General features: G+C 42.7%; 1 protein-coding gene across 4 annotated transcripts in view; it reads right to left on the reverse strand.

The window, feature by feature from the left end:
• OSBPL10 (oxysterol binding protein like 10) overlaps nucleotides 1–13,611 on the reverse strand; it is a 78,997-nt gene that overhangs the window by 39,167 nt on the left and 26,219 nt on the right. For 3 of the 4 annotated variants that reach the window (XM_079947267.1, XM_079947266.1, XM_079947269.1), the window contains exons 4-6: nucleotides 9,288–9,482; nucleotides 4,318–4,528; nucleotides 1,473–1,624 (exon numbers count right to left, since the gene is read on the reverse strand). In XM_079947267.1, the coding sequence (XP_079803393.1) occupies nucleotides 1,473–1,624; nucleotides 4,318–4,528; nucleotides 9,288–9,482 (558 nt within the window). The remainder of the gene's footprint in view (nucleotides 1–1,472; nucleotides 1,625–4,317; nucleotides 4,529–9,287; nucleotides 9,483–13,611) is intronic. The other variant, XM_079947268.1, reaches the window with a different exon arrangement.

Here is a 13,611-nt window from a genome sequence, read left to right on the forward strand (position 1 = left end):
TTTTACATGAATAAGCTTGAGCATCCTTGTCTCTTGAGCTTTTGACCAACTACACACATGACATGAGTGATGCCAGGTATTGTTAGAATCTGCCTGTAATATGTTCTAATTCTTGAAGAAAAAACTTCAGTCTTCTACCATAGACTTTTCTATACAGTAAAAGGTTTCAAAGCGTAACCACTGGAACAGCGTTTGACCACTAGGTGGTGATCTATGGCAACACTACACTGCTTGTCAAGTAATCTCTTAGTGCAGCCTAAGAGGGAAGAAAATAAAGTGGGATGTAAGTGGCACACATTCAAAGGGAATCTCAATAAGGTGGACCATGTGAGTTAAGGGGAGATGGGGAGCAGGGCTGTCTGCATGAGCTCTGACTGGCTCCCAAGGAGGCAGTAAACATATTCATCTTGTCTGAATGACTAGACATTATGAAGCAAAGGGCATAGAAAGCAATACTGCTGACTTGGATGAAGATAATGAGACTTGTGAAAATGAAAATCATTAACAGGCTTATGATGAGGGAAGCTACGGTGTTTATTAAAGCAATTCCTTTGTCAGCGAGGTTACCTGTGGATTATGCGCTCCCTGGGTTGAAAACGCCATTCATCACTTTCTGAAGGTTTTTATTTTTATTTTGGCAGAGTGAATACTGAGCAAAAGCTCCCAACTTCAGGTGTCACATCCACAGGCAACACAGACAGAATTTATGCAGCCAATTCCCACTACAGCAGCTACCCAGGAGCCACTTCAAATATGCCACAACATTTCATTCTCAGTTCATAATTCAAGGGGGCCTTTGGAAACAATTCAGCACAAAAGGGAGAGAGCATTCTGCTTATGCTAGGTATGTTCTGCGGGCATTTGCTTCACTGCACAGTGAACTGAAAAAATAAAGGGGAAGGAATGAGGTCTCTTATGTATATATAACACATACACACACACACTTAACCTGTTAATCGAAGGGCTCCACAATCTAATAAGACTGAAAGAACAGCATCCACAGCACTTGAGCAGAAGCACTTAACTCATTTACCCACAGTCTTTATATTCTCCAGCCTTTTTCTTCACCAAACATCTAAAAGGGCTATTTAAACCTCTCTGGTTACAAGAACCAATAACTCCCAACCTATGTACTAATCATGTTTGCCTATGTGCTGATCTGTATGTCTGCATCCACGCATGAGAGGGAGGTATCAGTATAAAACAGCTTCCTATATTTCTGCTATAATGGGGAGGTCTAAATGCACAGTGTAAAATAAAGCTTAAGGAGGTTAAGTTCTAGTTCTGCACAACAACTTGCATTCAAGTGAGTTCATATAAACCAGAACTCCTAGACTAGGGAGGAAACACGAGCATTAGTAAAAAGGACCTTTCAAAGGTGATCTGTTCAGCTACGTAACACAGCACATATACACAATATGCCTAGAACACAGAAATACTTGGCCCAAGTGTTTTAACTGCACCACACTCACCAACAAAGACGATATGGTTTGTGCCTCCTGCGGCTTAGATGGGACTCCTGGCCACGTAAGATTGGCACTAGCAACTGTCAAAGAACTAAGGGCACCATTTTTCAGCTGCTCTGCGGAATGTGACTTTGGCCCATGCCATCCCAGAAAGCTTTCTGAAACAGAAACAGAGCCAAAGTTACCAGCAATGTCATTCCTCCAATGCATACTCATTTTCAGGGAATGGGAATCTCTCTCAACGCCTGAGGGAGGTCTCAATAAAGAACATCTCTCTTGGCCACTTGTACCCCCGCCTCCCATTAAGTCACTTGCATTTCAACCTTGTTTGCATCCCTTCTTGCTACTCGTAAGATCCTCCTATCACAGCACCAGTCTTATTATTATTTGTAGCAAGTGTGGTTCCATTGTTGAGCGAGAACCAGCATAATAAGAACACCACTCTCAAAACAGAATGGGAGTTTGACTTGATTCGTTCAGTTCTGAACTGAGTACGGGCAATTTCACGTCTACCTTTTAGACAGTACTTAGGTGTCAAATATTAACACCAGTCTTTTTTATTATTATTATTATTTGTAGCAAGTGCAGTTCCATTGAGCAAGAACCAGCATAATAAGAGCACCGCTCTCGAAACAGAATGGGAGTTTGACTTGATTCGCTCAGTTCTGAAATAAGTACAGGCAATTTCACTTCTGCCTTTTAGACAGTACTTAGGTGTCAAATATTAACAGCTGAGTGAGAGTCACTGACATTTCCCCCAGTGACTGCATATATTATATATATGCCCAAAGACACCACTGCACAGACACCCAAGGGCAGGCAACAGTATATCATCCCTTTTATTCACGTGTTATTTAGCTCTCTAGCTGTGAATGCTGCTGAACATCAAGTTTACTCCAAAGATTATCTTAATACCCATATTCAAGTTATTTAAGGCTCTAACATAAACATGTACTTGAGCAACTGGCTCCAGACTTTGGACAACAGCAGCAGCAGCAGCAGCAGTCCAGAACCTGCTTCAAGTAAAGGTGCATAGGCATTGATAGGCAAGTTGACGTTAGCTTAAAAGATGAAGACTTGAAGCAGTTTCCACTCCATGATCAAAGGGAGGACAGGCTTGTGTGACAACAACAGAATTCTACTAACCCTGTTTTGCTCACATCAGGTGTTTGTGATGGAACAAAGACAGAATTCTAGAATTTGCACACTCTGTGACCCAGTGATATTTTCAGCTAAGGTGTTCATGGTATACCTTTGGGGCAAACAGCCTCTCCACAGGCATATTTCATTGAAAACTTGGCAACACCACCAATAAATTGAAGGCACCGTGGACCAGACTGTCCCATGCAATCACGGATGGCAGCAATTCCTCACAAGAACAGCATATAGGAGATGCTTGTAATTTTAAAAATGTTCCGATTCTTGTTAGCTGCAAACACATACTTCAACTTGAATCAGAACCAGGGCAGCATCATAACTCAGTAGCCATCACCTCCTGGTCACCACTGCTTTACTGCAAATGGCCCACAAAGTCAATGGGCTTGGCTCAAAGGCAAAAATCCCAGGTTATCATACAGATGATAAATCATCTTCCCTCTAAGGTGCAAAGAAGCCTCTGGATCAGCATGTTCAAGGCATGTGCCACTTTGAAAATGACCAATGGCTGGCAAACAAAAGCCTATTCACTGGGCCATATCAAGTCTAAACTGGCATACTTTTGCCTAAATAATTGTCGATCTTAAGAAGATGTTCATAATTAACTTAACCTAGGGGGAATTCACCCAAGTAGATTTGACACTTGATAATTTATGGCTATTTATAGACCCAAAAGGTTAGGTACTGAACAACATTCAATGATAATGACGAGAGTGTTAGAATGCAAAGTGTTAGCTGTTTTATATATTTGCACTTCCAATGCTACGTTCTGAAACTGTAGCTCAAATAAAAGACTGCCTAGAAATTAACTGCTAAAAGTTTCAGAACTTAAAATGCCTCTGTATGACCTGCATGGGCTTAAATATGCTGAAAGGTCATTCCTATTTTAAAGAACAGAAACAAAATGTAACTACAGTTTGCACTATTATATTGTCACAGTGCATAAACAAAACAAGCTACCGTAAGCTAAATTTGCATCAGCCAATGGATTATGACAATTTGGCAGTGTGGCAACCCAATCTTCAGTATCTGTACTTGGAATGCAAGATTAAGGCTATGCTTTCACAAAGCACTGGCAAAGAAACTAGCATGACTTTCCTGGCTGTTTATTGGCCTGTGTTGCAAGTCTTATACACAAACATTCCAGTTTGAAACCCAACATCAAAGCTCAGCTGGCTCATTTCAAGAACACACAAGCATGCAGGTTTCTGGAAATAAGATCCCAGCTGCTTTGCAACTCCCCAGTCTTTTTGACGCTGTGCCATAATTTGGCTTAGCATCACATCCAGACCTGGGTTCATGATTTAGCTCTCTCCAGACTAACCATCAGCTGTAACCAAGGTTTGCCCCATGGTTTGCAACTCATGTGTTGTCCGGGAGAGCTAAACCACAAGTCCAGATTTGGTCAACATGGTAAAAACCAAACCATGGGTTAGCTCAGCAAAGTTGGGGAAAAGCGAAGCAACTAGGATCTTCTCTCTGGGAGTTCACATTTGTGCAAAGCCGTGGTTTAACTTAGGCGTGATGTAAGAACCCAGAACTGTGAAGAAACTTCACAGGTGCTCCCTTTATTTTACACTTTGGTTAAATGACTCGGTGTGTTCTCTTGAGAGGCGAGTCTTCTTTTCAAGAAAGGGGGTGTTACGATACTGTTGGTAACTCCCAGAGAGGAGTCAAGAAGGTTAGCATTGCTCACCTGAAGACAATGTCCTGTTACTGTGTTGGCTTGCTTGCTGTATGCTGTGTTGTAGCATATGCAGGCATTCTCCAAGGCAGCTGAGGGTGGCAGCAGAGGTAGCTTTTAAAAGCAGCAGGTCTTGATCCAAGGCAGAAAGAGGACCAGAACCTGGGAGGGATTCAATGGCTTGCACAAGGCTTTTCTGCTGTCCCTCCACCTGGCTCATGATCTGCAAGTATATGTACATATTTAAACATTCATATGTGCAGCCAATTTGTCAACAGGTTACAATTATCACTGCTTGCTGACTTCTCAGTTGCACAGTACAGATGGAAAAAAAGATCCTGCTCCAATCCATAATTTAATACAGTGGTGCCTCGCAAGACGAAAAGAATCCATTCCGCGAGTCTCTTCGTCTAGCGGTTTCTCCGTCTTGCGAAGTAAGCCCATTGACGGCTTAGCGAATTAGCGCTATTAGCGGTTTAGCGGCTTTTAGCGGCTTATCAACTTAGTGGATAAGCGGCTTAGAAAAAGGGGGGGGAGGAAAAAAACCCGCAGGAACTCGCAAGACATTTTCGTCTTGCGAAGCAAGCCCATAGGAAATTCGTTTTGCGAAGCACCTCCAAAACGGAAAACTCTTTCGTCTAGCGAGTTTTCCGTCTTGCGAGGCATTCGTCTTGCGGGGCACCACTGTACCAACTTTCATTCTACCAAATGAATACCAAAGGGACATGGCATTACAATATATTTAGGTCCTTTTCTTTTCCCCTCAAAAACTAGCATTCTAACCTGAAATGTAGAATTTTGCCCTGAATGTGCATACCAAATGTTATTCAGGTATCTTGTAAGGGTGTATCATTCTATACACTATCTTCACTCACCAATTAAAACTTTATTTTCAGTAAGTCTGTCAGTAGCTGAAAGCTAATCTGTTAATACAGAAATCACCATTATTATTAAAATTTGCATACCACCTTTTACCTGTAAATCTCAGGGCGGTTCACATATTAATGGCAAATGCCATTAATATGATAGGTAAAGGTAAAGAGACCCCTGACTGTTAGGTCCAGTCGTGGACGACTCTGGGGTTGCGGCGCTCATCTCGCTTTACAAGCTGAGGGAGCCGGCATACAGCATCCGGGTCATGTGGCCAGCATGACTAAGCCGCTTCTGGCGAACCAGAGCAGCACATGGAAACGCCATTTACCTTCCCACCTTTTTATCTACTTGCACTTTGACGTGCTTTCGAACTGCTGGGTGGGCAGGAGCTGGGTCCGAACAATGGGAGCTCTCCCCATCACGGGGATTTGAACTGCCGACCTTCCGATCGGCAAGCCCTAGGCTCTGTGGTTTAACCCACAGCGCCACCCGCATCCCGTATTAATATGATAGCAAGTCTAAATAACAGAAAACCCCAATGAACTGTACACTGTCTGTAAATCTTCAGATGTAACACAGTGCCCCAAAACCTACCCCACGGAGTCACTGCAGTAGGAAATCATAGGCCCAAACCAAGATTGGAATGGGTTTAAAAAATAATCAGTACCATTCAAGAAAGTTTGCAGTTGCCCTACCGTGACCCTCTCCACAACCTAAGAATAGGGTATTTGTGACTGCTTGATATCTAGTTCAAAAACACCAGATCTAGAGATGGTTCCTTTAGGAACGGATACAGCATTGCCTCTTTCAATACAGCAGGAACCGACTCTTCATGTAATCAAGTGCCAATTTTGCCCTTTGCTTCTCTGAAAGCTTTTCCGTTCAAATTGAGGTTTTTCCACACTTAAAAGGAACTTAGGGTTATGGCCTAGGGAGTTCAAAGTGAGTTACCTCTTACTAGAATATTTTCTACGATTGCAGGTTATTATTACTTTGGCTGGAATAATTGTTTGGTAGAACAGCAATAGGAGCCAGGATCTATGGAAATGAGACCCACAATGCCTGATCTTTAGTACGTTTTGTACCAACCCTGAATCTACAATGCGCTACATTATTGTTCCAGATTTGTCTCAAAAGCACTATTTATGCTCTTCTAAAGATATTTTAAGTTAATGATCAATAACCTCACAAGTGTTCTGTCTCTTATAGCAATCCTCCAACTTTCTTTACCACAATTCCATTAGCAAAAAGCTTTTGGTGCTTCCCCACACCCTCCTTCAGAAATAGATCGCATTTAGCATGAATACGGCAAAATGCTTGACAAGATTAGAATTGGACTGACGCAACCAGCTTCCAATGTTCCCCCAATGCAAGTTTGAGAAGTCAGTGAAGCGGCTTGGTTAAAATATACACATTTTTCTGCCACAGGCAAGCACATGGCTGAGCTACATGTTCCTCCAGTTCAGCTCTTTGCCCAATATTGAAGCTTACTCTCTTAGGATTACGAGCATGTAGCAAAGAAGGGCAAAGATTCATCTTCTGAAATGTAAAGTTTAAAGACTGTGTAGCGCTCCCTCTCACACACACAAACACACACAACCTTGGGTAGTATCCAATCCTATATAACGCAACCCTACATGCCACCAGAAAGGATTCATTCAGAGATTTCTCTGATCATGCCTACCCTCATGTATTTAATAATTTTGGTGTTAAATCCCTAATCTTTTTGCAATCAACAACCAATAAATGCTGGGTGCAAAATTGATAATCTGAAGGTATAAGGTAAGGTAAAGGTAAATGACCTCTGGACAGTTAAGTCCAGTCAAAAGCAACTATGGGGTTGCGGCGCTCATCTTGCTTTCAGGCCAAGGGAGCCAGCGTTTGTCCACAGACAGCTTTCGGGTCATGTGGCTAGCATGACCAAACCACTTCTGGCACAACGGAACACTGTGACGGAAACCAGAGCACATGGAAATGCTGCTTACCCTCCCGCCGCAGCAGTACCTATTTATCTACTTGCACAGGCATGCTTTCAAACTGCTAGGTTGGCAGAAGCTGGGACAGAGCAACGGGAGCTCACCCCATCGTGCAGATTCAAACCACCGACCTACCAATCAGCAAAACCAAGGGGCTCAGTGGTTTAGACCACAACACCACCCGCTCCACATACATAAAAATGATTATCACTGATACCAGCAGGTGCTAAATTCTCTTACTGGCATCCCTATGAAATAGTGGTAGCCAAGGAGAAGTCCCCTGGGTGGTGTTGGTCAGGAATTATGGGAACTGTAGTCCATAACATCTGAATGTTATGGAATTATGGGAACTGTAGTCCATAACATCCACATTGGCTACGCAGCATAAAAAAGGCAGTAACATTTTCATTGTTTCATCAAGACCCCTTAAAAAGCTATGCCATAAGCTTAGTGACATTTTATCCCTGCGTAAAACCAATTCTGGAGCATATGTCCACTGCATGTAATAAAATTCAAGTAACCACCATGCACGACAGGAAATGATTAGCAAGTATTACTAGTTATTTTACCCTGCTAGATTTATCTCTCAGAGGAAGCAGATCTGGCATACAATTCCTCTCTCCACACATCCCCATATTACCACGGTTACTTACTACTCGTATTATCCATCAGTGCTGAATGGAACAAAATCCATCACAGAAAACAGGGCACACACAGAGTGGTTCCGTCTTAGTAGCGCAACTGTGCCAAATAAAAAGCACTAAAGCTTTCAGAGATCTCTATTCATCTGAAGCTACGGCACTAGCATCTCCCTCATTTAGAAGACAGCTTTTATTAAAGCTCCCACTTTCCTTATGTACTCCGTCTTGATCAAAGCTGTTAAAACCCCTAGTGCAGAGCCATCAGCAGATAGTGGCAGCTTTCAGCCATGAGAAGAGTAGAAGTTCGACTGCAGCAGGTTCGATAAGGGGAAAGCTCTTTTTGCCCACAAAGCTTGACCTCCTAGAATATCTTAATTGTAAATGCACAGGTTCATAAATAAACCCTGAGAAGCCTCCTCCCTAATACAGTCCTTTCATCTTCCCACTGCTGCAAGAAAGGAGACACCACCTGCACCCCTATTATCATGGCCTCCTGCCTGTGCAATTGAATTCCTGGCAAGCATTTTTATCCAGAAAGATTGCACATAAGAGACAAGCCCTGGTAGAGTTGCACCCTTAGGATTGCATGGATATCGCAGCTTCTACCTGCAGCAAAGAAGCAGTTTGAAAAGATGGATTGTGGCCCACTTGTGGACCAAGACTATTAAGGAGTAGAGTCATTTTTCTTAGAACTTCATGCAGCAGGAGATGGCTTGTCAAGAGAAGCCAATGCAGTTGCTTTCCAGATGATGATGGACTTCCAACTTCCACCATCCCCAACCATTAGCCATATTGGTTGAGCATGATATGAGTTGCAATCCAAAACATTTGGACGGTACCACTTCAGCTTCCCATGGCTGAAGTGAACTCTTTACTCTGCAAAGACAGGGAGAGTCCATGCAATGTATGTATGAGCAGCTAACCGCACCCAAACGAGAACGCCCTGATTCATCCTCTTTTCTTGATGCTTTTACAAAAGAAAGGCATTTTTGAACCAACTAGGAGAAGGGAGTCTCTAGCTATACAGGTCCATTTTCCTCCCTCTGACGGAACTGGGTGGAAGATTTTAAGCTGGTCCAGACACAGACAAGCTTCCCCTCAAACTCCGAATTCACAACAGCGGCTCTCCAAACCTGAACTAAGTACAGAAAACTTTCTCTGCAAAATAGGTAGCATGCTAATCATAGAATGAAAAGGACTTGCTTCTGTGAAGACAAGAGAAAGAGACAGAACGTACAGGTTTCCTGCTAAGATTCATTTCAACCAATTCCCCAAGCAGAACTAAAGTACATTATTTTGAGCCGGCTAATCATCCATTTACTTTATTCACACAAACACATACACACACAAAATGTTGCACCGATAAAAGGTAAAATTGGTATTTATCTTAAACCACAAGAACTTATTCAAGTTAAATATCTTAATTTTTAGAACTGGAAAACCCACTTGTGTCATGCTTTGCACCAACAAGACAGCTCCATCTGTCCCCTACCTCTCTGACTTCATTGAGCTGGCCAGGACACTGGTTCTTGGCTCTTCGGGCTGCTGCAGGTGATTTGTGATGTGTGATGGTGACAACTGGTGGCCCAACTTGATTCAGGCTTTTCTGAGAACTCGAAGAAGATGTGGAGTTGGATGTTCCAGGAGGCAACAAAGACAAGCTTTTCATTCGTGAGGTTGGAGTACTCTGGAATAATCAAGAAGTTAAAAGCATAACATGACAGCATAAGGAACTCTCTCAATTAGTGAGGAGATCATAGAATTGTAGAGTCAGAAGCGATCCCGAGGAAATCTCAGCTAAATCATACATCACAGCTGGCCATCCAACCTCTGCTTTAAAACTTCCAAGGGAGGAAAGTCCACCACCTTCCAAGGGAATCCATTCCACAGTTGAACAGCTCTTACTGTCAGAAAGTTTAGTTGGGAATCTCCTTTCTTGACTTCACTGGTTTGGGTTCTAGCCTCCTGAGCAGGAGAAAACAAGCTTACTTCATCCTCCACGTGACAGCCGTTTAGATATTTGAAGATGGCTATCATATCTCCTCTCAGCCTCCTTTTTACCAGGCTAGACAAGATGTTTGTAGACAGTGCAAACACTGCTATTCAACAGATGTTCAGCAGACTATAATCTGCTGAGATTGCCTGTGCACGGACAGTCAAAACTAGGCTATGGCTGTGTAAATTGGGTTGCAGCTGACACAGCTGGCAAAAGGCAGTCCACAACACCAAAGCAACCTGCATCTTCAGTGATGAAACTGGATCAAGAAGCAGCCCCAGTCTGGAAACCCAATCCTTCAAGGGACAGCAACCCCATTCAGAGATAGGTGAACACCACTCACCTAAGCAGATGAACTTCCCACCAAAGAGAACCTCCACCTTGCCTAGCTTCAGTTTCAGTTTATTGGCCCTAATCCTGACCATGCCTACACCCAACAACCAATTCAGAACATCCCTTGCCTTGCCTTCATTAGATGAAGGAGAGGAGTGTGAGAAAAGAAGAATTGTGTGTCAGCTGCATATTGCTGGTCCTCACCCTATACCTGTGAATGATGTCACTCAGAGTTTTCATGTAAATGTTAAACAGCAAGGCAGCTAGAACTACCCCCTCTTACAAGGAGATTTTCACCTTACCCTATGCAGAGGAGGTCAAACCCTCTCTGCTTGATGCAACCAAGCTTCATAGGTGAAGGTTGAGCACACAAATTATAATGTCGGACTTGCCCAAACACATTGCCTGCATCTTGAATCTTTCAACAAGCAAAATTCACCCATGAACGCAAGACTAGACAGGGCTCTGGGTGCATCCATAGACCGATTAGTAGCATCCAGGTTGCAGTGGGTGCAAATGATTTTTATCCTCACAGTGCTTTGCAAACTGTCATGGCACAACTCCAAAGGTTAGCTGCTGCACTAAAATATACCACGTGCAACTATTTGTCTATTAATATTGATGCTCTCATTTGCTTTCTCCTACAGACTTTGGCAGCACACATCTTTTGTTCATGAGGAGCTCCCACAACTGAAGCTGGAGGAGAGATTATTAGTGTTCAAGCAGTACTTAAATCACAGAGCATGAATGCAATACAGATTGCCTCTGTAAACAGCCCTGTAGCAGTGACAGCAAACAAGGCTCTCCCCCCCCCCCCTTCAGCTGTCAAAAGGACCTTCTAAATACTGAGGAGAGTGGCGAATGACCTGAAATATTCAGGACACATACATCTACCCCGAGGCCAAACTCTGCTTCAGGAGCACAAACAAATCTATCACCTATTTTGTGCAAGAAATTTCACTTACTTAACCAGGCTCTGGACAGTGAAATATGGAGGAAACACTTGATATGCCCTTTGTTTGCTAGGGAAAGCAGGGATTGTGCACAAGAAGGAGAAAGTCAAACAGACAGGGTGGGAAAAAGAGAAGAGACAAATGCAGTAAAGAGGTCTCATCCCCTCATCTCATCCCTGGAGCAAGTTGAGGCCAAGGGTCCAAGCCATTCCTCACACTTTATTTGGCTGTGCTTGGTGGCTCCCCAAAAGGGCTACCCAAGCCTCCCCAAAACCACACTTTCACACCTCACAGCTTTTAAATATATTATATACTATTGTGTGTGTGTGTTGCAACAGATGTTAATTTTAGTTAAATGAATCCTTGCTTGGAGCACGCCTTTAGCTGAAAGGTATTCAGACTGAGACTTGGTATAAAATTTAAAAAGCTTTACTAAAAGAAGTACATTCTCAGAATCATAGAGTTGGAAGGGTCTGTGAGAGTTACTTAGTCCAGGCTTTCTCAAACTTGGGTCCCCAGCTGCTTTCGGACTACAACTCCCATCATCCCTAGCTAGCAAGATCAGTGGTGAGGGCTGATGGGAATTGTAGTTCAAAAACTGCTGGAGACCCAAGTTTGGTGAACCCTGACCTAGTCCAACCCCTTGCAAATGCAGGAATCTTGTTGACAGTAAACCAGGACTTTAGAACTCCTTTCCCCCCCATCTAGCTGGAGAAACAGAGAAGCCACACAAGCACTTTTTTCTCAGAAGGTAGAACCATCAAGACCTCTTGCCTCGAGGTCCGGAGACTGTGTGTGAGGAGCTGGAAGTTGTAAGCATAACGCAACCTAAAACTTACCACTCTAAACATCAAACAGACAGAAGTCAGCATAGAGATAAATAGGGGCAGGGAGCTTACTTTATCAGTCTTAACCAGGCATCCCCAACCTGCGGCCCTCCAGATGTTTCAGCCTACAACTCCCATGATCCCTAGCTAACAGGACCAGTGATCAGGCATGATGGGAATTGTAGTCCAAAACATCTGGAGGGCCGAAGGTTTGGGGTGCCTGGTCTTAACCCTGCAAGCTGGGGTACAACTTCCAACAATATGCCACCCTACAATTGTCAGATGAAGGCAGTCTAGAAATAAAATAATATAATCACTATATAACCAAGACTTCAAGGAGCCAATTGTGGGTTGATTTCCTCCAATGAAGGGAAACCCAGAATGGGAATATATTTGTTTCACCATAAGGGCCAGACGGACTAGGTGAAACCCATCCAGGGATAACTCTGGTTATAAACCAGGCCGATCCATCTTTGCAAATCCAACTGGTGGGCTCTCTGGCATATCACTCCTATAGCAGGCTTAGAGAGAAGCAATTCTAAATACAAGGACTCTGTAATGAACACTGAGCCTCTAGGCCATGTGCATGATATGTTTGAAGCACCTAAAAACACACACTAAATACTATAAGTCCTGCCCAATTCAACAAAAACAACAAAATAGCAAAAGGGAAAAGGAAAACGGGGGGAAAGAACTGTGGGAGAGAGACTACAAAGAATCAAATTCAGCCAGCTGCAAAAAGAATTTCACACAAAAAGGCCCATTTAGAGAAAAGTGTGCAAAGATACAATGAGGGGGAGAAATATGTGGTTTAACAAGCAGCAAAGAACTAGAAAAATGCAGAGACGGAGAATATTGAGAATGAATAAAATATCTTTCAATGAAAATATCTTTCAATGAAAGATCAGCAGGAGCTAGAGAATGAAGAAACAGAGCCTTAAATTGAATGTGAAAGAGGAAGAAGGCAACCAGCTCAGAGAAATCATAAGAATGAGGAGAAAAAACCTATCATATCTGCAAACAAAGAGGAGGTGAAACGCAGGAAGCAAAATAGACCAAAGAGGATTACCGTGGAAATATAGAAGACAAACTAAAAAGAGTATAAGAATAACCCACTGGGACAAGATAAAAGACACGAAGAAAATAATGAAATGTAAGCAATACTTGACAACTGAAAACGACAATATGTAGCTACTGTCTGGGAAGATAAAAAGAAAGATCTCTGCTTTGATGAGAATATGTGATTGCATAAACAGTTAAAAAAAGAATGGGAAGACAAGGACCCAAAGTCAAAAAAAGGAAGTATATTTCAGTCCAGGGGAAAGACTTAACTTAAACAGTGAGACACACAGCCATGAGAAAACAGTGGAAAGAAAGAAAGAAAGAAAGAGGTCAAAGAGAAAATAATACTAATTGTCTTAGCATTTACATGAGAATACGAAGAACTGAGAGGGGGAATCATGGCCTTCCAGATGTCAGACTCAAACTTCCATCAGCCTTCATCACTGGCCATATTGACTGTAGCTGATTGATGCTGGAGTCATACAAGATAAAGAAGGTCACACATCTATAAGCTACATTTCAAATCACAGGGGAATAAAGGTAAGCGAGTATTAACAATGAGTTTAAGACATGTAAAATTTCTCCTTCATTTATAAAGGTAAAGATAAAGGGACCCCTGACCATTAGGTCCAGTCGTGACCAACT

The sequence above is a fragment of the Podarcis cretensis genome (assembly GCF_951804945.1).
Source record: "Podarcis cretensis genome assembly, chromosome: 12".
In the NCBI taxonomy this organism is placed as follows: Eukaryota; Metazoa; Chordata; class Lepidosauria; order Squamata; family Lacertidae; genus Podarcis; species Podarcis cretensis.